We start from the raw sequence: 21,951 nt of genomic DNA, 5'->3' as shown, positions 1-21,951 counted from the left end.
AAAATTTCTACATATTTAAAGTAATAACTGAAAAAGAAAGGAAGAAGCAGATCACAAGTGAGAGAGACCTGGCGTCTGTCCTCTGCCCTGGAGGAAATGAGCAGGGAAGAGCGGGAGGAGGGACAGCAGCTGGAGGAAACAAACCAGGCAGCTGCCCGGTGACCCTCAAAGGCCCAGGAGAGGAATTCTGCCTTTCAACATCCTCCACCCGTCCTGAATATCATCTTGGATCCACTCAGAACTGGGTTTGGCAAGGCGGGCTACGGGGGAGTGGAGGTGCCTGAGCTGTGTGCAGCTGGGGGTCTTCTGCCTGTTGACTAAAGAAGGGGAGGCGGGGAAAAGAGGCCGGTGGAGAGGGTGGTTTGCAGCTGCCCCCGCCACGGGTGGTGAACTGACTCCCACCTGGGGGAGGGGGCAGAATGGGTGTGGAGGAAGGCGCTCTGAAGATGACAGGCTCAAGCAGCCCTGCCTGGGGGCCCAAACTATGGGGCGGGGCACAGACTGGAGGGGGACATCCTCCCCTAGTCCCTGAGACCACCCAACACCCTCAGCGCAGAAGAGCTGTGCCTGGCAGAGCAGCAGGAAAATGCACGGCGCCTGGGAGAACAGCAGGGGCAGACGGGCAGTTGTCGGCGCCTTGAGGGGTCTCAGGCATCAGACTTCAGCAGGGAGACCAGAGCAGACTAACGTGTGAGGACCAGCACCCGCCTCCCCGAATAAGTGGGGGAGGCTTTGTAGGGGAGAGGAAAGGGAGGAAGTCCCAGGACATTGCAGAAGAGACCAAAATTCAGATACTAAAGGTAACAACTTTGTGATCACGGCTCATATGGTTGCCTATCCCCCAATTCTTTCCTCCTACCTCCTTAAAAGTAGCCCATGATCTATTCAGGGTCCATCCCACAGGCCTGAGTGTTCAGGGAAACCTGACCCCAGCCCAAGCTTCAGAGTAAACCAACTGGTCTGAGGGACGTCCTCTCCGCTGGCCAGGCTGAGTTGATCAGCCCAGGCCAAAGGGCCCAACCTGACCAGTGAGACATGAGGGAGGTTTGCTGGGGTTTATGGAAACCATGCTTCCTCACGCTTAGAGGAGAGCCACTGAAAGACATCCACCCTCTGGCCAGCAATGAGAAGCCTGGTTCTGCCACAGGCATTGTGTCACCAAGAGGGAATCATATTGAGGACACAAACAAGATAGAGTAGGAAAACAGAGAGAAACAGCACTAGGGCCACCGAATGAAACCAACCCCAAAGGCTGCTGTTAAGACAGCCCGTAACAACCTCAGTGTTCAGGCTACTTTGAGCTGGGCTGCAGTTAGTTGCAGCTGAGAGTATTTGATATTCAGACACCAAACCACTCTTCTTGACATGTTTTCCTTCTCTGGAACAAAGCTGACTCCGAGGGAATGAGGATTTGCAAAAAAGAAGCTGCTGATCAGCCCCACTCGCTCCACCGAACACGCAGCCTGGGGACACAGCACAGACTGGCAACTCGAGGGTGTGGGCCAGTGAGCAGCACGCGTGGAGGGAAAGTTGCCCAATAGCCTCCCACGTCATGGACGCTGGACAGCTGGTGTGAGACTGCCCCTGAGGACTTCACCGGTGTCTGTAAGGCTCAAGGGAGGTTCCGTCAAACCCCAGAGCTGGGAGGATACCCTTAGCTGTGGCCACCAAACTGAGTCACAATTCAGGATACAGGTAGCACAGTGTTAACTAAAACCAGACCAACTGACACCACAAAAAGTGTTGGGGCCTGAGAGCTGCTGCTCTGCTGGAAATCGGCTTCAGGCGGTCTCAGGACACCTCCTGGGTGGCTCAGGAACCTCCCATTCCCACCTGGCGCAGGTAAACCTGGGACTGCGAGGAAACAGAGGAAGCAGGTCCTCCCTTCCCGATGCTCTCCTCAGAGGTCCTCCGTGCAGATGGCTCCGGGGCAGCCTCCCTGAGGGCAGCGTCGGCCGGCAGACCTCCAGAAAACCCTTCCAAGACTGCCAGGAGCCATGTGCTGGGGGGTCCAGGACAACTGGCCACCGGCTGAGCAGAGTGAGGAAACGGAAGCTGCCTTCCATGATTCTGAAGGATGTCAGGCAGCGGGCGCTGTTTTATCTGTATCTGCAGTTTTCCTCCTGGGAATCTGCCCGGCTCCTCCTGTGTCTGCCTCGAGAATGGGGCGCCCAGCACCACCACCAAGGCACTGCTTTTATTTCCACAGAACACACAGAGGGCAGCACCTCTCTGCAGACCCACCAACGGTGGACTGAGGGGGTTTCACGGTGCCTTCCCCTTATCCTAGGGGGGCAAAATTGAGATCATGGGTCCACACGAATCCTGCTGTTTAGTTTGGCACGGTTTGCTGCCGCCTTCCCCCTGAGGCCCAGAGAGCATGGGTTAAAACAGAAATCACACACTCAAATGCCAGCCTCCTTGTACACATGACTTTCTTTTGTTTCTCACAAGACCTTGTGAGGTCAATTTTAGCCCCAACTTATAGATGAGGAAAACTGACGCCCAGAGAAGCTCAGCCCAGCTCTGAGCCAGGGACTGAAGCCTGGCTCTCGGCGGCCCCCAAACCCATATGCTCCTGGCTGCACCACGTGCCCCAACCCCACCTGCCCCGTCTGTCAGCTGAGGGGGCTGCCCCTGGGCCCGTCCAGTGTCTCTCTAGCCTCAGCCTGAGGAAAGCCACCGCTCGCAGGCCCATGACCCAGGCAGTGAGTCCCCAGGGCCCAACAGGGCAGTAGGCGGACCCGCCTGTTGTTCCAAACGCAGGGCCTTAATGGATGTCCGCCACCCGCAGCCGCAGGTGAGTCAGTGTGTCACTTCCCCAGCTGGGCCCCATGCAACTCCCTTCCTTCTGCTCTTAGAAAACACCAGCCAGGCGATCCTGTAAAACCTGTGTGTTCAACTAGCCCCCAGGGTCGGGCCACACAGTGGCCTGCGTGGCCGCTTTAGCTGCCTGAGTCTTTCTCGCCACCTTCAGCTGTTCATTCCAGCACAGCGCCCACACCTCAGAAGTTCTTCAGGTTCTTTAAGTCTTTAAGGAGACGGTGGAACCAGAATCTTCCTTGTTGGCAATTAACCCCTGGTGGCATAATTGCATGTATGTTCTGCCCACCCCAAACTCGCTGGGGTGAGGATGGGGGCAAAAGAGGTGGGTCTCTCCCTGGAGCTCCTCACTTGTCCGAGGCCCAAAAGGCAAGAAAGCCCTTCCAGAAATTTGGCTTTGGGGGATGCAGAACTGCAGAATGTGGGCTTTTCTGGGCACCCGAGCCTGCAACTGCAGACAGCAAGGCCATGCCTACCGTACTTCCTTCCATCCCAGTCCCTCCAGATTCCAAGCCAAGGCTGCAAGGGCTGCTGTGAAAGAGAAAAGGACCAACCCCAAGGCTGAAGGGGCAGCAGCCATGCACCCCCACCTTGTGTAAGGGCTGTCCCCACACAAGCTCCCAGGCAAGAGCTGACAGCCCACACAAGCCGTCTTGCGGTTCCCAGTACCCAGCCGAACTTCCACAGGTGGGAACCAAAACATCCTATTCTGGGTATGAGCAAAGGATCCAGCCAAACCCAGTTCTAGGCATCATTTGGTTTAGGCTCAAAATGATGGTAATCTGTATTTGGGGGGCATGGAAACATCTACTTTCGCAGCACCACTTCACTGTGGAAGGCCCATTGCATGGAGAGAAGCTGGGTTTCTAACGAAAGTGACCAAGAAGAAAGCCCACATCCTTCCCTTCCTCCCACTTGTCACTTCTTTAGCTCTGACTAGAAATGCTATTTACTGTGCCTCCAAAAAGAAAATCTTTGGCCTACAGCTGCCTCACTCCTGACCTAGGAATACACCCAGAGACCCTGAAAACAAAGGTAATACAACAAAACCCCCAACAACCAAAATCTGAAGCCACAAATGTGAAATGAAGAAACTGCAGGTGGTGCAGGAAGCTGAGGAAATCCTGCTCCATGAAGAACTTTCACTCTGGCTGGCCACCTGCCCCGCTGCCCCCCACAAAGACAGCCCGCAGGTCTTGCTTTCAACGACCCCTAAGGCCCAGGTGAGGCCCCAAGGAAGCCACGGGGCAAAACTCCCAGGGGAAAGGACCATGATTGGCACAGAGGGCCCCTTGCGGGCCACCTGGCTGCTGCCTTCTTCGGAGGCTGCCCCTCCAAGTGTGACGCCAACCAGCAGGATGATAGCTACCCAGGGTGCTTGTCTGCTAGAAATGCAGGCTCTCGGGCCCCACCCTGGAAGCAGCATGGGTGCATTAACAAGATGCACAGAGTCTGTGGGAGAAGCTGAGTGTAGGGCCTGGGTGGAAAGGGGCAGAGGCCTGGTCCCCCGTAGCCAGCACACTGGGGGCTCCCCTGGGGCCTGAAGCCTCTGGCCTTAAAGAGAGAAATCTAGATGTCTCACCACTTCCTCCTTCACTGCTGCCCCACATAGCAGTGTGCAGGTCAGCCCCCCGGTCAGTTTCCTGTCCAACCAGGAAGGAGCAAGGCCTTCGAACCCCACGTGGTTCCTGATCTGCCAAACATGGTCAACAGTGCCCATCTCAGTGCTGCCTTGAGGGTTCAAACAGAAAGACAATAACTGTAGCTCCTGCCCACGGGTCCCTGGCCTGCCCCTCAACCGCATGAGCCGTGCCTACTCTCAGATAAGCTGGACCAGTCCCACAAGTGCATGGCCTGCACTGGGAAGGTGCCCCTTGTTGCCCCTGCCCTTGGATCTCTGCCGCCCAAACTCGGGCTCTCTGGGGAGTGTGGCTGAGTGAGGGGGACTCCCAGCCACGTGCTGAGCACACTGGTCGTTACAGATACAATCACAAGGATATGTTATGGGATAGAATGCAAAGACTTCGAAGAGAAGTGTTCAAAGAAATTTCCAGTTAGTTAGCCGGCTGCTTTGGGTACACAGGCTGGGAAAACCTGCAGGGAAGCGGCAGCCTGGGTGAGCGTTTCTCTGCCTTTGGAGACTTCAGGGAAAGGGTTTGAGGAGCACTGCCTTCTCCCAGCTCCCTGAAACCAAAGTGGCGGATGGCCTGGCCCCCCAGGGTGCCACGGTGATCCCTCGGGCCAACCCACAGCCTTTGGGCTCCATCAAGTGATACCAGAGATCAGTCCCGAGGCTCCAACAAGATCTTCAAGGAAATCCGTGCCCTCTGGAGGCTGTGTGAACTTAAAACAATTAGGTCCCGGGAACAGAAACAAGGACGTTGTGAATTTCTTCTGTGGTTCACTGTCCCACAGAAATCCTACCCACAGATGCCAGGCATTCTGGGAGGGCCAGGGGGAGGTATAAATATGAAGGAAAAGAGCTCAAAAAAATGAAAAGCTACAGCCTTTCCCTACCCACCAAACAGCCCAGGGCAAGGCCCCATTAAATGGACCAGTGACCTGGACCACAGCCACGGAGATCAGGGAACAGAGAACCACCCATCAGAAGTGCTGAGATGAAGGACCATGGGTGTGAGGAACCAAAGCCCGGGACATCAGCTAAAATTTAAAACTGCGCCCAGGACCAGCAACACAAGCTCACCAGACGTTAGGCAGCCTGTTGGGGGAGGGGGGTTCAACTGGCAAATTTCGTGCAGACCAAGGTGGGCAAGGGACACAAACCTTAACTAGGCAACCACTCCAAAGGCTTTCCAGAGACGGACAACAGAATCAGAGAGCAGAAGGGGTCAGAGAGGTTCAGGAACCTGGGTGTGCTCACAATGCCTCCAGAGCCAGGATGGAACTGAGGTGCACTGAAGTCCACCCTCCACTCTCTCCCCTTGACTTCCAGTCATTCCATTCCAGGTCACCCTCTTCAAAAACAGCCACTGGCTGCCACACAGAACTAGCCAGGCTGACTGCGATTAGCAAACAGAGACAGCCCAGCTACGCGAGGGTCACAGGGAATCCCACCCACTGCCGGGGTCCGCAGTAAATGAACACCGGAGGGGTTCCCTCGTCCTCCTCTCTCCTCTCCTCTGACCGTCCTCCCCGTGGCGGAGGCACTAATGAGCAGGAGCAAGGGAGGGCGAAGGGCTGTGTAAACCTAGCAGTGGGCATGCCAGCCCCACTAGACACCCAGGCAGCCAGGTGCGGATGGGGCTCCGGCATCAGGAATGCTGCCTGCTGGAAGGGTAGAGCCCACAAGAAAGTTCTGAGGTCAAAGGACAAAGCTACAGTCAGGACTTGCCCTGGCTGCCAACCCTGACCCCATAGCACTGGGGATGCTTGGAGTGGGTGGGGGCAGAGGCTCTCACCCTGGGACCACACAGGATCTAGGGCACGATCCTTGGCAGCTCAGGACCCAGGGAGAAGCCTTTTTGTGGCGCCCTCAGAGGAAGGGGTGTGAAACATCTGGGAGACAAGTTGGGCTGGAGACCAAAGACCAGCCACAGGTCCTGACACCCAGCAATAGCTAACAAGTATCACCCAGGTGCCAGCTCTGTGCTGGGTACCAGCTAGGCCAGCAAACCAGACGTGCTCCCTTGCCTTTAAGGAGCTTATGGTCCAGTTGGCGGGACATGCAACAGACAAACAAGTAAATAGATACTAAGTTAAACCACATAAAACTGCCATTTTTGCAGGTCAAAATTGGTCAAGTGTTAACAATTTCATATGGTTCAACCTAATTAGAAGTTGTCTTGAATACCACGAAGAAAACCAACAGAAAGAAGTAATTAAGAATAACAAGAGGGGCTTCCCTGGTGGGACAGTGGTTAAGAATCCACCTGCCAACACAGGGGACGTGGGTTTGAGCCCTGGTCCGGGAAGATCCCACGTGCCACGGAGCAACTAAGCCCGTGCGCCACAACTACTGAGCCTGAGTTCTGGAGCCCGCGAGCCGCAACTACTGAAGCCCATGCGCCTAGAGCCCATGCTCCAAAACAAAGAGAAGCCACCGCAATGAGAAGCCCGCGCACCGCAACGAAGAGTAGCCCCCGCTCGCCACAACTAGAGAAAGTCCACGCACAGCAGCGAAGACCCAACGCAGCCAAAAATAAATAAAGAAAAGAAAAGAAAAAAGAAGAATGAGAGGCTCAACCCACATAGACAGGGAGGCTGGGACCACAGCTGCAGATGGGAGGGAACAGGGAGCCACGGTGTAGAGTGGAAGGCAGATATAAGGACCAGCTCTGTGAGGGAGTGAAGCTCAAAGCTACCAAGAAGGGAGACGCAGAGAAGAAGCTGCAGCCCATTCCCCAAGACCCCCAAACATCAGCAGTCAACTGAGCGCAGGAGTGGAGGACCCCACACCTCTGAGGTCACAGCACTGAAGGCCACCAGAAGCCCCCCCAGCTAGGTCTGTGTGACAGAGTCTGCTCCCGTGAGGGCAGAAGACAGCTGTGAGTGAAACCACTACAAATATCATGCACACTGCTGGACTGATTGCTCTAGTCGCTCTGAATCTTCACCCCTCCCTGTCTTCTCCCCCTTTGCCATGTAACCCACAGGGCCCTGCCCCCTCTCAGACTGGGGTGGGCTGGTGTGACCTGCTTTGGCCAATGGATGTTAGCGAACATGAGGCAGAGACCTGAAAAAGAACTACGGTGCTTTCGATCTGCCATCGCCATGAGACGTGAATGCCCAGGCCAGCTTGCCGGTCCCAGGAGGAAGATCAGCAAGCAGATAAGAGATGAGTCACCCCAGTCACCCTCACCGGGCCACCCTAGACCAGACAACCCCTGGACATATCACTGAGCCAGCCAAGGTCAGCAGAGCCGCCGGGCCAACCGCCCTGGACGGCTGAGCCATCAGCGCGGAGAGCTGTCTGTCACTGAGGTTTCGTGGTTGGTTGTTACACAGTGTTACTGTGGCAACACAGTAGGTACTCAGTATGTGTCAATTAGATAAATAAGTTCCAATTTCATTTCTAAAAATTTAATGGTTTAATAAATTATCGATTGTGCAAACTACGGTACCTTCTATACAAGTTTTCTACAAAAACGTATCTTGCGCTGTGAATCGACCGCTCCATCAACCGTACAGGCAATGTCTACAAGAAAACAAAAAGTGATTCACTAACTCAGGCAAAGAGGAAGGGGTCAGGAAGCCTTGAAGAATGCCTGTTGCTCCCCCTGCCTATGGTCTATGCTGAATACAAGAATTGAGAAGCCTCAGGAGAGGGAGGTGGACACCAGAGAACCGTGTGTCCCACGTTAGGCTCCCTGGGCCCTGGACCCTCCCCATACCATACCCTGAAGCTCAGTGGTCAGTGCAGCAAGGCTGGGCGGAGGGCCTGTCAGCAGCAGCCTCCTTCACAGGAGGGGTGAGGCTCCACTGGACTGTGGGTTTGGGGAAGTGCTAGAAAAACTGCCAAGTGCCCCCCGGGAAAGTGGTGGCAAGCACAAAGTGTGGTGATTATCATGGACCTAAATAGGATGCATTTGCTTAAGCAGAGGCAGAGCTCCGAGAGGGCTGGGCTGTGGCTTTATGGAACCCCACCAGCATGCCTGCCAACTTCACCGCCTCCTCACAGGGCTGGCTGGGGATCACTGCTGCCCTTCAAAACTGGAAAGGGCTGTGCCCAGGAAGAGGGAGGACGACACTGACGTGGTCCCTCTCTGCCAGCATGCACACACCCTCCACAGAAGGCCTTTCCCTTTGTCCACAGTGTCCCATTGGGAAGCCAGAGGTGCTCTTACTCTTGGCACCAAGTGGGCAAACACTGCTCTCACTGAGCCTGGCCCACAGCACCCAACGGGACCTGGACCAGCAAATCAGAGGCTGATACAAAGCCATAACCCAGGAATTTCCTGACTCTCCTATTTGTCTATCTGTCCATCTGCCTTCTTTTCTATTTTTCAGTCCTCTCCTTACTTATGACTCTCTGCTGCCCATCTTTTGCTAGTTCCCCATTTATCCCTCTCTCCTTCTCCTCTTTCCTCGTCTGTCCATCTCTCTTTCTCTGCCTCCTTCCTGATAGATTTCCTTAAACAGAGGAACACACATACAGCCCATTATATTCAGATATACTAGATACAATTTACATTTGCAATCGAGTGCCCACTCAGGAAAAGTAGGGTGCATGCCAACCTCAGACCATACTCTGACATGTATCTTTTAGACAGATTTTTGGGGAGATAGAAATTCATACGGTTCTGCTCGTATCTTTTTCTAATATTAAAAGACACAGATTTGTAGAAGAATGATAGCTATGGTTGCAAGTGCCCAGCCTTGCATCAAACCACTGAATGGCTGTGTCAGAGAAACTGGCCGATGGATCTCCTGTCTCCTTCAAGGAGAGCCTCCAAAGCCAGTCTCTTAGGTTGTACTTGCCATTCTGAACCACAGGTGCCAATCGGATCTCTCAGTCAGCCTTTCTTCTAAGAGACTCTGCCCCTACTCACACGCCGCTGATCGAAGGGGCCTAAGTGGCCGTGTTTGTGACCTGCCCCAATACCTGACTGGACCAGGGCTGGACACCTGACCCAAGCTGAGCCAATCAGATTCTTTCTCTCAAGAACCTGAACTGAGAATGCGAACAAGCCTTGTGAAGGTTAGATCAGCAGTTCTCATGCAAACAAATTTGCAAACAAATAAGGGATGCGTTAAAATCACCTGGAGAGCGTGATAAAACCCAGATTGCTGGGCCTCACCTCAGAATTTCTGATTCAGCAGGTCCAGGCTGGGGCCAGAAAATGTGCATTTCTAACAAGCCTCCAGGTGCCGCTGCCGCTCCTAGGCCAGGGACCACACTTTGAGAAGAACTGAGTTAAAGGGAGCTGAGCCCAGGAGCAGTTGGGTCATGAAGATTCGGGCTCACACGGCATCATAGCAAGTTCTTGCCTAGCTGAGGTTGGTGGGTGGGGGCACTGGAGGCTGGTCCTCAGAGAGCTGTAGGAACAGAGACCTTGGCCCCAGAGACAGAGAAGCCTGAGCAGCTCTGAAGGCCCAGCGGGGCTTCCTTGTGAGGTTTCCCTTCCTGGCAACCACACGCCACTCATTTGAAGAAAACTGTGTTTAAGAAGGTTGAAACCAAGCATCTGAAATGTACCTGAGGACGAGTGTGCTGGTCCAGCATGGTAAGCTGCACATATGTCTGCAGCGTGAGGCCCCATCGACAGGCGTCCTGGTACATCAGACCCTAAAGAGGGGAGAATGCAGTGCTGTATCTGTAGGACTCCCAGCCCGGTCACGGAGTGGACAGAGACAGACACTGGAGCAGTTACAGGACAGCCTGGGAACAGCTATAACAGAAGCCTACATAAAGTCCCAGGGAGCATTCATTCAGGCATATCAATCATGTTCCCTGAGCCCCTGCAGCCTGCTCTCTATCCGGCAGCCAGTCAGCCTGTTATACTACAGGAGCCAGTTATCATCACTCCCCTGCTCAGGACCCTCCCTGGCTTCCCAAGGCATTCACAATGAAATCCAAAGCCCTTACCAAGGCCCACAGGGCCCTAGACAATCACTTCCATCTTCTCTTGTCTCCAACCATTCTTCCTTTGGCTCTGTGAGCTTCCAACCACATGAGCCTCCTTAGCGTTACCCAAACACCCAAGTGCGATTTCACCTCAGGGCCTCTGCATCTGCTGTGCCTTCTGTCTGAACACTCTCCCCCAGATACCTGCACTGCTCACTCCCACACTTTGTTTAGGTTTCTGCTCAAATGTCACTTTGTCAGAGGTGCCTTCCCAACCATCCTCTCTAAAACAGAATCCATCCCCCCAATCACTCGCTACTGCCTGTAGATACAAAATACTTCCTGCTCCATGTTCCACTTGCTAATAATCCTATTCTGCTCTTTTCCACATTTTTGCTTCTTTTTCTCTTGGTGCTAACTAATGAAACTCCGGTGCTCTGCATTGAAAACTGCAAACTCCTAACTGCGGGTGAAAGAATCTCAGAAAAGTTAGGAGAAACACTCCCTCTTGCCTGACAGCTGCAGGAAAAAAGACCTTTCTGCATCAGAAAACCGATTCAGATAAAGTGATGAACTGAGACTTTTCACAAAACTATCAATCTTGCTCCTCTGTCTAGAGTGGAAACTTGTGTAAAAATGTCTAATTCTATTTTTTTTTAATCATAAAACTGTCATTGGCAATGCTCTTTGTGCCACGGTACTCAGACTTCTGAGACTGGGACTGGGTCCTGTGAATGTCACCTCTAACCCCTAACGTTTGCAACTCTAGTTGTCTTACATAACGATCCAGCCCTGGTTCCTCCCGGTTTCCTAGAAGACAGGAATGTTTCTGAGCTTCCTTGTTATGCCCACGACTGGCATTCCATCTTCTCCCCCTTGCTGAGAGGTGAAACTCTTTTCCTGTCTCTGGGATTCTTTATTCAAAAGCTCTGAGAGGTTTTGCCTTATTTAAATAATATTCTTTTACCTGCTTTAGATGCCTTCTTGGCTCCTGTCACCACCCGCCGTATCACACACTTTTTAATTGCCTTCTGCCTCCCCACACTGGGATATTAGGGCCAGCAGAGCAGAAGCTTAGAGGTGCTCACCGCCCCAGCGTCTAGAATAGTGTCTGGCACGTGGCAGGCATGCAATGAATACTGGCTGAATCAAGCAGTGAACAAGCACCTACTAAGTGCTCAGCACTGTGCTATGTTCTAGCAAAAAACGGTGAGCCAAATTAGACACAGTCCCTGCCCTTAGCGGAACTCAGAGTCTAAAGAACCACACAAGGAGATGCCAGTTGTGTTGCTAGAAATGAGGGGACAGCACAGGCTCCCCCTAGTCCAAGGTTCAAACCTAGATCTGTCATTTACCAGCTGTGTGACCTTGGGCAACCTATTTCAGCCACGGTTTCCTTACCTGAAAAACGAAACTAATCGTTCCTCCATCATGGGACAGGAGCCCAGAACCAACATCACTTTCTTGAGCTCACTCTTACAGGACCCAGACTCCACCCACCTCTTTCAAGCAGCCAGAGTTGAGCCTTCTGAACGGGGAAGGAGGTGGGAGGGGCACAGGCACATTACAGCCCCTACTTGCTAGGTCCACCCTTGGGAAAGCAGACTGGTAGCTTCAGGGTGAGCCTGAGGCAGCCCCTGGGCATTGCCAAGTGCAAACCCCAATCAGAGGTTTACCAAGGAAGCTAGTTACTTAGGGACAGGTCCTGGGGGGCTAGGCCTGAGGAGACGTGGGTTTCTTCTAGGAGAGGGTGGGGTAAGAATGAGCAGCAGGAGACGGACCCCCCGGTAGCTGGGGCCCACCACCGGGGATAGTTTGGGATAGCTGACAGGAGGTCCCCGGGCTCCTTACATGCCCAGCCAGGCCTCAAAGAACCTGGACCTCAGACCATCGACATGCCGCCATTTTCCCTTTGTCCCCTCCCTCTCCCCCACCACCCAGCGAAGAGCAAGGACACGTCTGGACGGGGTGCAGGCTCAGGCACCAGCAGCGCTGTTCCTGCACACTTAGGGGGCAGCTGGCGGTTCACGCGTCGAACAACACACTCACCAGAGGATTATGGCCTCGGACGTTTCTCCACTTGGGCACAGGCTCCGTTAACACCTGTCAGGAAAGAAAACATCAGAGAGCTGCTGCTCCTCAGTTCTGAGCTCTGTGAAGGCTCGTGTTAGGGGTGGGATGGGGCAGAGAGTCAACATTTGGGCGCCCAGGGTGGGCCAAAAGAGTGGAGCAGCCCTCCCTGAGAGGCCACAACTCCATGTAGACATGGCTCCGGGCACAGCTTCGAGAAATGACTTGAGAACCACTCTGTCCACCCCTGTATACGAGCATATGCACACGCCACTTCTCCTGCTGCCACGGGAGCTCCCCGGGGGCAAGATGGGTTCTCCCAATCCCTCCTCCATGTGTTCCATCCCGCCCCTTACTGCCCACCACATCAGGAAGGCAGGGAGGTGAGAGAAGCCAAGAGGGAGGCTGCTTCTTGCACTTCAGGCTGCAGCCTGCACCCAGCTTCCGGCCTGGGGGCTCTCCAGCGACCTCGGCAGCGTGCTCTGCCTCCCTTTCCTCCCTCTGATCTCTGTGTTGGGCACACTGACGGTAAAGAGTCCTGTTTCTTTAGTAGCCTCCCTAAGCTGTGCAGGTGTGTGCTGGAAAGGGTTTAAATGGTGCCCTTGGGACTTCCCTGGTGGTCCAGTGGGTAAGACTGCGCTGCCAATGCAGGGGGTCCGGGATCAATCCCTCGTCGGGGAACTAGATCCCGCATGCATGCCACAACTAAGAAGTCTGCCTGCCGCAACTAAGACCCGGCACAGCCAAGATAAATAAATAAGTAAATGGTGCTCTTGGGGCCAAGATTTTGAGAATATCCGGATCCCTCTGGGGACCTTCAAGTCCATGTGAGTAGGTGCCACAGGGCACAAGAGACCAAAGAAAGCACTGCATGGGACCCTTGAAGAGCAACCTCCCCCCACCTTTTACCCCTCTGTGCCTTTGCTCATGCTGTTGTTCTGCCCAGTATGCCCACCTCACCTCATTTCACCTCAACTTTCATTACATGGAAAACTCCTATACATCCTTCAGAATCCAGTTCAAATATCCCTTCCTCTGTGAATCATTCCCTGCTCCTCCCAACCTCCCTCTCCTTCTTCTGGGTCTTCAGCACTCTGATCCTGTCCCCTGAGTAGCATATGCTGTACCACTCAGGCCACCAGAGGCTGGGACACAGGCAGCCTCAACCTGTGCCCCATCTGTGGCACTGTCACTCAACAAATACTGAGCACCCACTGTGCCAGGTGCCACGCTAGGTACCAAGGATTCAGCAAGAGAAAAACCACCCCAGCCCTGCTTTCATGCTTTCAACTTTAAACTTATTGGGGAAGCAGACATTAATCAGGTCATCACAGAAAGCAACACATGTTTTCAAACCCCGAGAAGTAGTACAAAATAAGGATACAGAGGAGCCAGAAGAACCTACACCATGGAGGGTAACCTAGCTGGGGAGGTCAGAGAGCAGAGCTGAGATCTGAAGGCTGGGTGGTTTTCCTAAAGCCAAAAAAGCTCTGCATACTATAGAGCCAAACAAGGGCATGGCCCCTGAAGCAGACAGCCTGGGCTGGGACATGGCACCACATGCACTAGCCGTGCGACCCTGGCCAAGCCATGTCACCTCACTGAGCCTGTTTCCTCCTCTGCAACTGAAGTAATAACAGGACCTGTCTCATAGCGACTACTCCTGTAAGGATGAAATCAATTAGATAATATAACGACACCTCAACACAGTGCCTGGCATAGAGTATTATCCTCATTAGCTGTTCACCCTCCTTGCTGATGGTATTGTTGTTGTACATTGGCTCCAAGGTGTTCAGTGAGAATACATGTGCTTCTAAAGTGTCAGCGAGAGTTACACAGCTCAGGACAGGTGTGTCGGGAGTCCCCCAGATGCCCGCCTCCCCGGGTCTGAGGATTCACTAGGAGGACTCACAGGATACAGCATATAGTCATACTCATAGCTAAGATTTATTACAGTGAGAGGTTACAAAGCAAAATCAGCCAAGGAAAAGGGTGTGTGGAGCAAAATCTGGGGGAAAACCAGGCACAAGCTTCCAAGGGGCCTCTCCCTCCTCTCACACAGGACGCACTCCCCCAGCAGCATTTTTCTAGGGCAGGTCTGGTTTGCACCCTTTATAAATGCACCAAGCTTTTGCAGGTTCCTTCAAACCTGGTGTGGAAGCCGTACCTCGATGTCAGTTGTGTTGGAGAAGAACTCCAGGCACGTCGTCTTCCCGCTTGCAATATTGCCCTCGACACAGATCTAGCAAAAGACAAACTCACGTTAGGACCAGAAATCGAGTGCCTGGGGGAATACCAGGAAGAATGTCTAGGGAAGGGCTCAGGTGAACAGCATAACTGGTTCAGCCCAAGAGTTCAGTGTCTATACAAAAATCCCTCTGGAGAAAACCCCCAGGGTCCTGTTGTTAGTAATAGCAACCACCTGATCCTTCCCCTCAGTGGCAGGCTCCAGGCCCACCGCTGCTGGCCACCAGGCCACTGCCCTCCGGGACAGACACTCCCTTAGGTCAACCCCTAGACCCCACACAGCTTGCCCTCGGCCGCGCTAGCTCTGCCCTTCCCTAGCTCAACCCCTCAGACTATTAGATTTTAGGCCTAAATGTCCTGCCTCCTTCACCAGAACCTAATGGCTTTCAGGTTGGGAAGCACGTGTACGTTACCTACAACCTAATGCACTGCTCCGTGCAGAAAAACATGTTTGGCCGTGGACTGGAAGGTATGAGGACAGGAGAAAAGGACTAAGATGGGCAACATACACCAATCCTGCACTTAGCCTTGCCAGAACCTGAGAAGCGGGTTCTAACATTTTCACAGAAGAGAAACATGAGGCTCTCGAAGGGCATAAGGCAAGGAGTAGAGCTTGAACGTTCACTCTGCCCACACTAAGTGTACTGGGGGGAAGGGGTTGTCTTGGCACTGGTGGGAGGAGTCTACCCACAAGAAAGACAAGGAGCCTCCTACAAGTACCCACTGCAGGGAAAGAAAGCAACTGAAGCTGTGGTTCTGTCTTACGCATGTGCTACAATCACCTGGGAACTTTTAAGAATCCACACAAGGAAGCCACAACCCAGGCCAATTCTGGCATGATCTCAGGGTGGGACTCAGGCCTCAGTACCTTGGAAAGCTCTCCAGGCGATTTCAACGTGGAGGAAGCTGAGTACCACGGACCCATGGCAGGGTTTCTCAATGAGTGGTCCACAGACACCCTGCTCCAGAAGCACCAGCGGAGCACCCAGACCCTCTGAATCAGACTCTGGGCTGGGACCCTTGAACCTGCTGTCCAGCAATTCTTACAAGACACTGCTCAGCCAGGACTGGTGGTGACACAGGCCAAATGGCTTTGGTTCCATCAGATCACGAAAGGAAATGGGCAGTTCCACATACGTGAGAAGACAAACTTGCCCTTGACAACACATATTACATGTCCCCTGGGGTACACACAGCCAGAGGGGACCTGTCCTGCTGCACAGTGACCTTTACACCCAGGTTGGAAGCACCCACAGAGAAACGTGAGCCACTTAAGTGACTTGCCCCAAGTGCCAGGGCTGGCGGGGGAAAGAGCTGGAATTCACACCTAGGCCTGGCAACTCCCTTCTCATGACCCCAGTGGAGCCTCAGTCACACCCTGCATAAAACACAGGGGCACAGTGGGCTGTCTCACCTTGCCCCACTTCTACAAACTCTCCCCAGCAACTGGACTCTCAGTTGGCTGCGAAGATTTCCTCCTGCCTTGATCCTAACGGCTACCTAGGAGAGCTGGACGGACAATCGCAGTTCCAACAGAGGCCTGGCGCACCAACCCGGGCTCCCTGTCAGCTTACTCCTTCAGCACAAGAAAACACAGTGAATGTGCAAAAGGGAGACCCCATCAGGGCACCAGTGAATTTTATTTTTATTGTTGTTCTTTAAAGGAAACAACTTTTCCTAGATATTTAAAAAGAGCTCAACCTAGACATCATTCTGCACAGACTGTTTCTTTCCTGTTCATTGCAAGGAACGTGTTGTTCAGATGAGACATTCTTCCAAAACTATGTGTTCCTATTCCCACCACGAAATCCTGAAAGTTGGTAAATCTAGGGCCTTGCATTACCAACTGGTTTTCTCATTAGACCAGGCAAGGCATGGAGAATCTCACCAAGTTCCCCCGTCATGGAGGGAAGAAAGAGGAGTCAAGCAAAGGAAGTCTTTAACTTTTTTTTAAAGTGATGTCTGAAAATATTATAAGAGGAGTGCACGCCCAATGAAAAAAATTGAGAAAATCATAAAGCAGAAAATACTGCCCATAATCCCACCACTGGGAGATAAACATCACTACATTTTAGTATATTTCAGGCAAGTACTGTTTTCTCTATACATTTCTCATCTTTGAGAGTCTTTCAACTGCTCACTGAAGGCCTTGCATGTGCCAGGCAATGTGGATTCAGGAGCCAGTCCCAGCACCCACTGAGTTCATGAGTGTGAAGATGGGGAGGAAAGTAAGAGGCAATTACAAGAAAAGATGTTCACCATGCCATGGGAGCACATGGCCAGCCAGGCCCACCACTCTGCTATTAGGCCTTGATTCCAAAGTCCCATGATTATAACTGATGCTGTGATGCACCATCTATCCTTATTTTTAAATAATAACATCTCATCTTTTCTGAAAATAGACTTTAAGCATTCTCACAGTAAGAAATACGGAGAACTAAAAGAAGATAATAAAAATCACTCATAATTCCAGAGATAACCATCATTTAAATGTTTAATCAGAACCAAACTTTCCAGAGGCAAATAGGTTACAGCCCCAAAGCCCCCACTGGAAGAATCAAAATATATATTGTCCTATTAAAGACCCTGAGAAATCTGCCATAAAAAGGAAACTTGCCCAAATGGCCAACAAAGTGGGGTACGTGCACAAAACGGAACACCATAGTATCGCTATTTGGCAATAAAAAGAAATGAAGTGCTGATACATGCTACAACGTGGGTGCACCTCAAAAACATTTCGCAAAGTGAAAAAAGCTAGACACAAAGACCAAATACTATATGATTCCATTTTATAGGAAATATCCAGAAAAGGCAAATCCATAGAGACAGGAAGCAGAGTAGTGGTTGCCTGGATCTGGGGGAGTGACTGCAAATGGGCATGAGGTTTCTTTTCTGAATGATGGAAATGTTCTAAAATTAGACTGTGATGTTGCACAACTCTATAAATTTACTAAAAAAATCATTAAATTGTAAACTTAAAATTAAGTGAATTTGGGGGTATGTAAATCATAACTCAATAAAGCCATTTTTTTAAAAAAAGGAACCCAGTTTATCTAACATTCAAAGAACTAAGAGAATCTGACTTCCCACCCTCACCCCCCAAATTCTCTCTCCCTCTCCCTCATACACACCCACTGTTATGACTTCCCAACTTTCCCTTAACCAGACTGACAATTTCTTTCCTTTCTTTCCTCTATGAACAGTTATTATTTCATTTGGATCATACTTTATATTTTTTTATTCTTTTCTTTTTCATCTCTTACATACTGAGTACCTTCCTATGTCATTAAATATTTTTCAAAAACATGATTTTGAATGGCTGAATAATATTCCATCATATAAGATATATCATGAATTACTGAAATCCCTACTGTTGGATGTTACATTCTGTCCAGTTACTTTTATTATAAAACTGTGTTGTGACACCCACTTTTTTGATATGATAAGTTGTGCTGTGGTGAACATTCCTGTACATAAATCCTTGTCATTGGCTCTGATTATCCCTTCAATAGACTTCTAGAAATATAATCACTGCATCAAAGGATAAGTGAGTTTTTATAGCTGTTGATGCATGATGACAAATTACTCTCTAAAATGCTGACCCAATTCACACCCCTTTTAGAAGGATGAGAGTGAGCCTATTACCATACTGTGCCAATACTGGGCATATCCCATCCTAAATCTTCGTTAATGTCATTGTTAATAATAATAATGTCTATAAAATTAGCCCCTGTGGGTTCTGTACTTTGCAAACATTGTCACATTGATCCTCACAACAATCACAGCTACGAATATTTGCACAGATGGGGAAACTGAGGCTCTAAGAGGTTAAGGACTTATCCACCTCTACTAAACAGCAGAGCTGGGACGGGAACCCAGGTCTGAGGTCTGATCCACAGCTTTCATCACTCCATCTCCCAAAGCATTCTTTCTCTGTTAGGGAGGTTGAGCACTTTCTTATGTTTATTAGCCATTAATAAATTCACTCAGGAAATGTCTGTTCAGATTTTGTTCACCTGAAAACATTAGTCACTTCTTTTTAACCCGACTTTGGAATTTATTTTGTAATTCTGTGGTGGTGACTCACTTCGCAGCTGCAGCTCAGCCCAGATATTCCCTGTCCTGTCCAATCCCATGGGATGTCCCATGGGCACCTCAATTTATCACCCCCCAACACCCACATATGGCTTCTCTTCCCATTCCTGTCCTCAGGAAAGGCTGCACCATCCACCCAGACACCCTCAAGGCCCTGGATGTCTTCTCTCCTCACCCAGCAACTCAGCAATACCTCTGGGCCCCGCTTCCTACTCACCTGCAGAACCTGGCCTGTCTCCTCGGCCCCTAGTTAAGGTCTCTAACCCTCCTTGTGGGAGCAGCCTCCCTGCTGGCCTCTCCCCCTCCAGTCCAGCCCAGCCAGGTCCCTCATCCCCTATCCATGGTCCACCACCTCTTCCTGAGACGCAAACCAGATCACAGCTGGTAAAGTCTTTCAGTGGCTCCGGGCGCTGGGATCTGTCTCCGGTCCTGCTTCCCGACCCCCAGGCCCTCCCCAGCCATCTCTCTGGGACTGGCCACAAGCCTCAGTCTCTCATCCCTCTGTGACTTACCCCTGCAGTTCCCTCTGCTCCAACACTCCTGGCTCACCCTCTCCTCCTTCTCCCAGGAGGCCTCAAGTCTCCCCTCAGTCATCATCCTCTAGAAGTCCTGCCCCTACTCCCTGTTGTTCTAGATCCACCATTGTCCTATTCAATGCCATCCCCACCCCATCCAACCACAGGCTCACTAACAACAGGGGCTGTTGGATTCCCAGGTCCTCAGGTCCACAAAGGAACTCAGAGGATTTGAATGACTAAGAGCAGCCCTGGGCCTGAATGCAGGCTCCACACCACTTCCCATGGACCACCTACTGTGTGTCTGGGGTATAACAGACCACACCCAGAAAGCACCTAGGACAGGGCCAGCTCACAACAATGCTAGCTCTATAATTAACAGTACAATACTGCATCAATTCCCATCCAGCTCAACTTACCAACCCCTTCCCCCTGCTATGATGCCTATGCCATACCCCACCCCACCTCTAGTTTCAACAAACTTCCATAAATCTCAAGCATTTCATCACCAGTCCTCTCCGTGTGACTTCACTCCTTCCCAGGCCCTCTCCATCACCCCAAATACCCCAGGGGGCCTCCCCACACCTTCCGCCTTCTGCATATCCCAGCCAAGGTACTCCTGCCCACACCCTCCAAGCAAATCCCTTTCCAGCCATATCTACCAACTTCCAGCTCCCTTAAGGAACTGAGCCTCTGGATCAACGGGGACCGAAATACTGCTCCCCGCCGCAGCCAGCTAAGGTCTTAAACATCCCATGGGCATGTCCAGTTTGACCCTCCTTTGACCTTCAACCTCACACCAGCCACAGTCCCACCCCAGAGGTAGCACCTCAAAGTCACTGCACTGGTGGAACCCTAGTCTGTGGACCCCCATGAATTCTCTGTTATCCCTCCCCCACCCACCAGTTTCAGCATTGGTATTCTGGGGGCAGCGGTCAGCAGACCTGCCCTCACAGCCAGGCTGCCACCCACTAACCCAGTCAAACTAAACTTCCACTTTTCAAATCCCCTTGTAATCATTCATCAAGCTAATAGTCCAAATCCACCTAAAGGCTATGAATACATGTATTCTCCCACCTGTGTAGATTCTCAGGAAGGACATACCAGAAACTGGTTACAGAGGTGGTCTCTGGGGAAGGAGTCCGGGGCCCAGGAGTGGAGACAGACTTCCTTATCCCTGGAAATCCTCTTGTATTCGTTTTTTTAACTATGTGCACATATTCCTTCACTTCCCTCCTCAAAACATGTGTGTATTATGCGTGTGTGTGTATTACACATATATAATCCTACACTGGAAAGAGTGCACATAAGAGGGAGACTTACCACTGATTTTTTCTCTCTTTCATTTTCTCTATCTTTATCTAGAAAAGAAAGGAAATCAATTTTTTAACTTAGTTTTAAATAGCTCACTCTTCTTTGTCCTAATTTTCTAAACCACGACAAAAACAGTAATTTTTATGCTTGCTCCCTGGCCTAAAAACGTTTTCCAGTGACACCTGGGACCCTCCCTATGTGGACGGAGGCAGGCCCACCACTGCTATCTACCTGTGTGACACTGAAACTGCCGCCGGGGTCCTGTTGGCACGTCAGGGCCCCAATTGTGCTCAGCTTTGGTCACTTAGTATATTCTGCTTTCCATTTTCCACACATTTTATATTTATGATCCTCACTGATGGGTGTCCAGCTAGTTAAAACTCAGAGTGACCTCCACTCGTAGCTCCGGTGTAAGAGGGGTTGGCGGGCGAGCCACTGAAACCCAGGGGTGGGTTTCAGCACAGGACTCAGGCTTCTCCTGCAGGCCCGGGGCTGACATCGCGGCCCACCCACCCCACAGGGGTTCTCAGGTGCCACTGAACACCCCGAGGCCAAAGAACGCCAGAACTTGGCCACAACAAGGGCTCTCACTTCTGAAGGGGAGGGTCTCCACTCCCAGCGGGAGAAGGAGCGCACCGAGCCTAACCCACCCACTGCTCGCCGGCATCTCCCCCAAGGCCAAAAGAATGGGCCCAGGAACCTTGGGGGAAGGGGGTTCTTTCCGCTCTTTAGAGGGCTCCCCAGCTCCGAACAAGAGTTGGGCCCGGAGCCCCAAGGCCCCACCCGCTCCCTGCCGGCTGGCGTCTGGGACACCAGCCAGCGACCGCCCCGCCCCTCCCCCCAGGCCGCCCGAGGAAATCCCGGCGCCTCGGAGAAGGGGTTTCGGGTTCAGGCTGGTTCCGGGAGCTGAGGGCGCGGAGTGGGACTGAGGGCCGCCTCCGGGACGCCAGCGAGGGGAACTGAGAGACGCGTTACCCCGAGGCCAGGCCCAACGCTGCGCCCCTAGCGACCCCGGGCTGGAGGCGGGGCTCCGGGGCCTGTCGCGGCGCAGCGCCCGGGAAGCCCAGCTCCGCAGCGGCCGCAGCAGCATTGCCCCGCGGGCGAATCCAGCGGACCCGACCTTCCTTGCGGCGCACTTCGGCGCGAGCGCGGCCCAGCGACTGGGCCCGCCTCCGCGCACCGCCTCCAGCCCCGCGCCCGCCCCGCCCTGCCGGCTCTTAAAGAGACCCCGTCTCATTTCACCCTCTCTCCGAGAGGGTGAGGGGTTCGCCCTTTGCAGCCTGGAAATCTTCCCGCCAACGAGACGCTGGCAGAATGAACCCATGATTTGGCAAGACTCGGGGCATGGGTGGCCAATAACAC

The 21,951-nt window shown here is 52.3% G+C and overlaps 1 protein-coding gene across 3 annotated transcripts in view; it reads right to left on the bottom strand.

The window, feature by feature from the left end:
• TK2 (thymidine kinase 2) overlaps nt 1-21,727 on the bottom strand; it is a 28,529-nt gene extending 6,802 nt beyond the window's left edge. For all 3 annotated transcript variants that reach the window (XM_061172588.1, XM_061172589.1, XM_061172590.1), the window contains exons 1-6: nt 21,565-21,727; nt 20,599-20,636; nt 14,586-14,660; nt 12,398-12,451; nt 9,980-10,069; nt 7,905-7,978 (exon numbers count right to left, since the gene is read on the bottom strand). In XM_061172588.1, the coding sequence (XP_061028571.1) occupies nt 7,905-7,978; nt 9,980-10,069; nt 12,398-12,451; nt 14,586-14,660; nt 20,599-20,636; nt 21,565-21,679 (446 nt within the window). In that variant the 5' untranslated portion in view covers nt 21,680-21,727. The remainder of the gene's footprint in view (nt 1-7,904; nt 7,979-9,979; nt 10,070-12,397; nt 12,452-14,585; nt 14,661-20,598; nt 20,637-21,564) is intronic.
• Between the last annotated feature and the right edge of the window lie 224 nt (nt 21,728-21,951).

Source organism: Eubalaena glacialis, chromosome 18, assembly GCF_028564815.1.
Source record: "Eubalaena glacialis isolate mEubGla1 chromosome 18, mEubGla1.1.hap2.+ XY, whole genome shotgun sequence".
NCBI classification, from domain to species: domain Eukaryota; kingdom Metazoa; phylum Chordata; class Mammalia; order Artiodactyla; family Balaenidae; genus Eubalaena; species Eubalaena glacialis.
The sequence above is the reverse complement of the archived record's forward strand: the minus strand, read 5'-3'. Positions and strand labels throughout refer to the sequence as shown.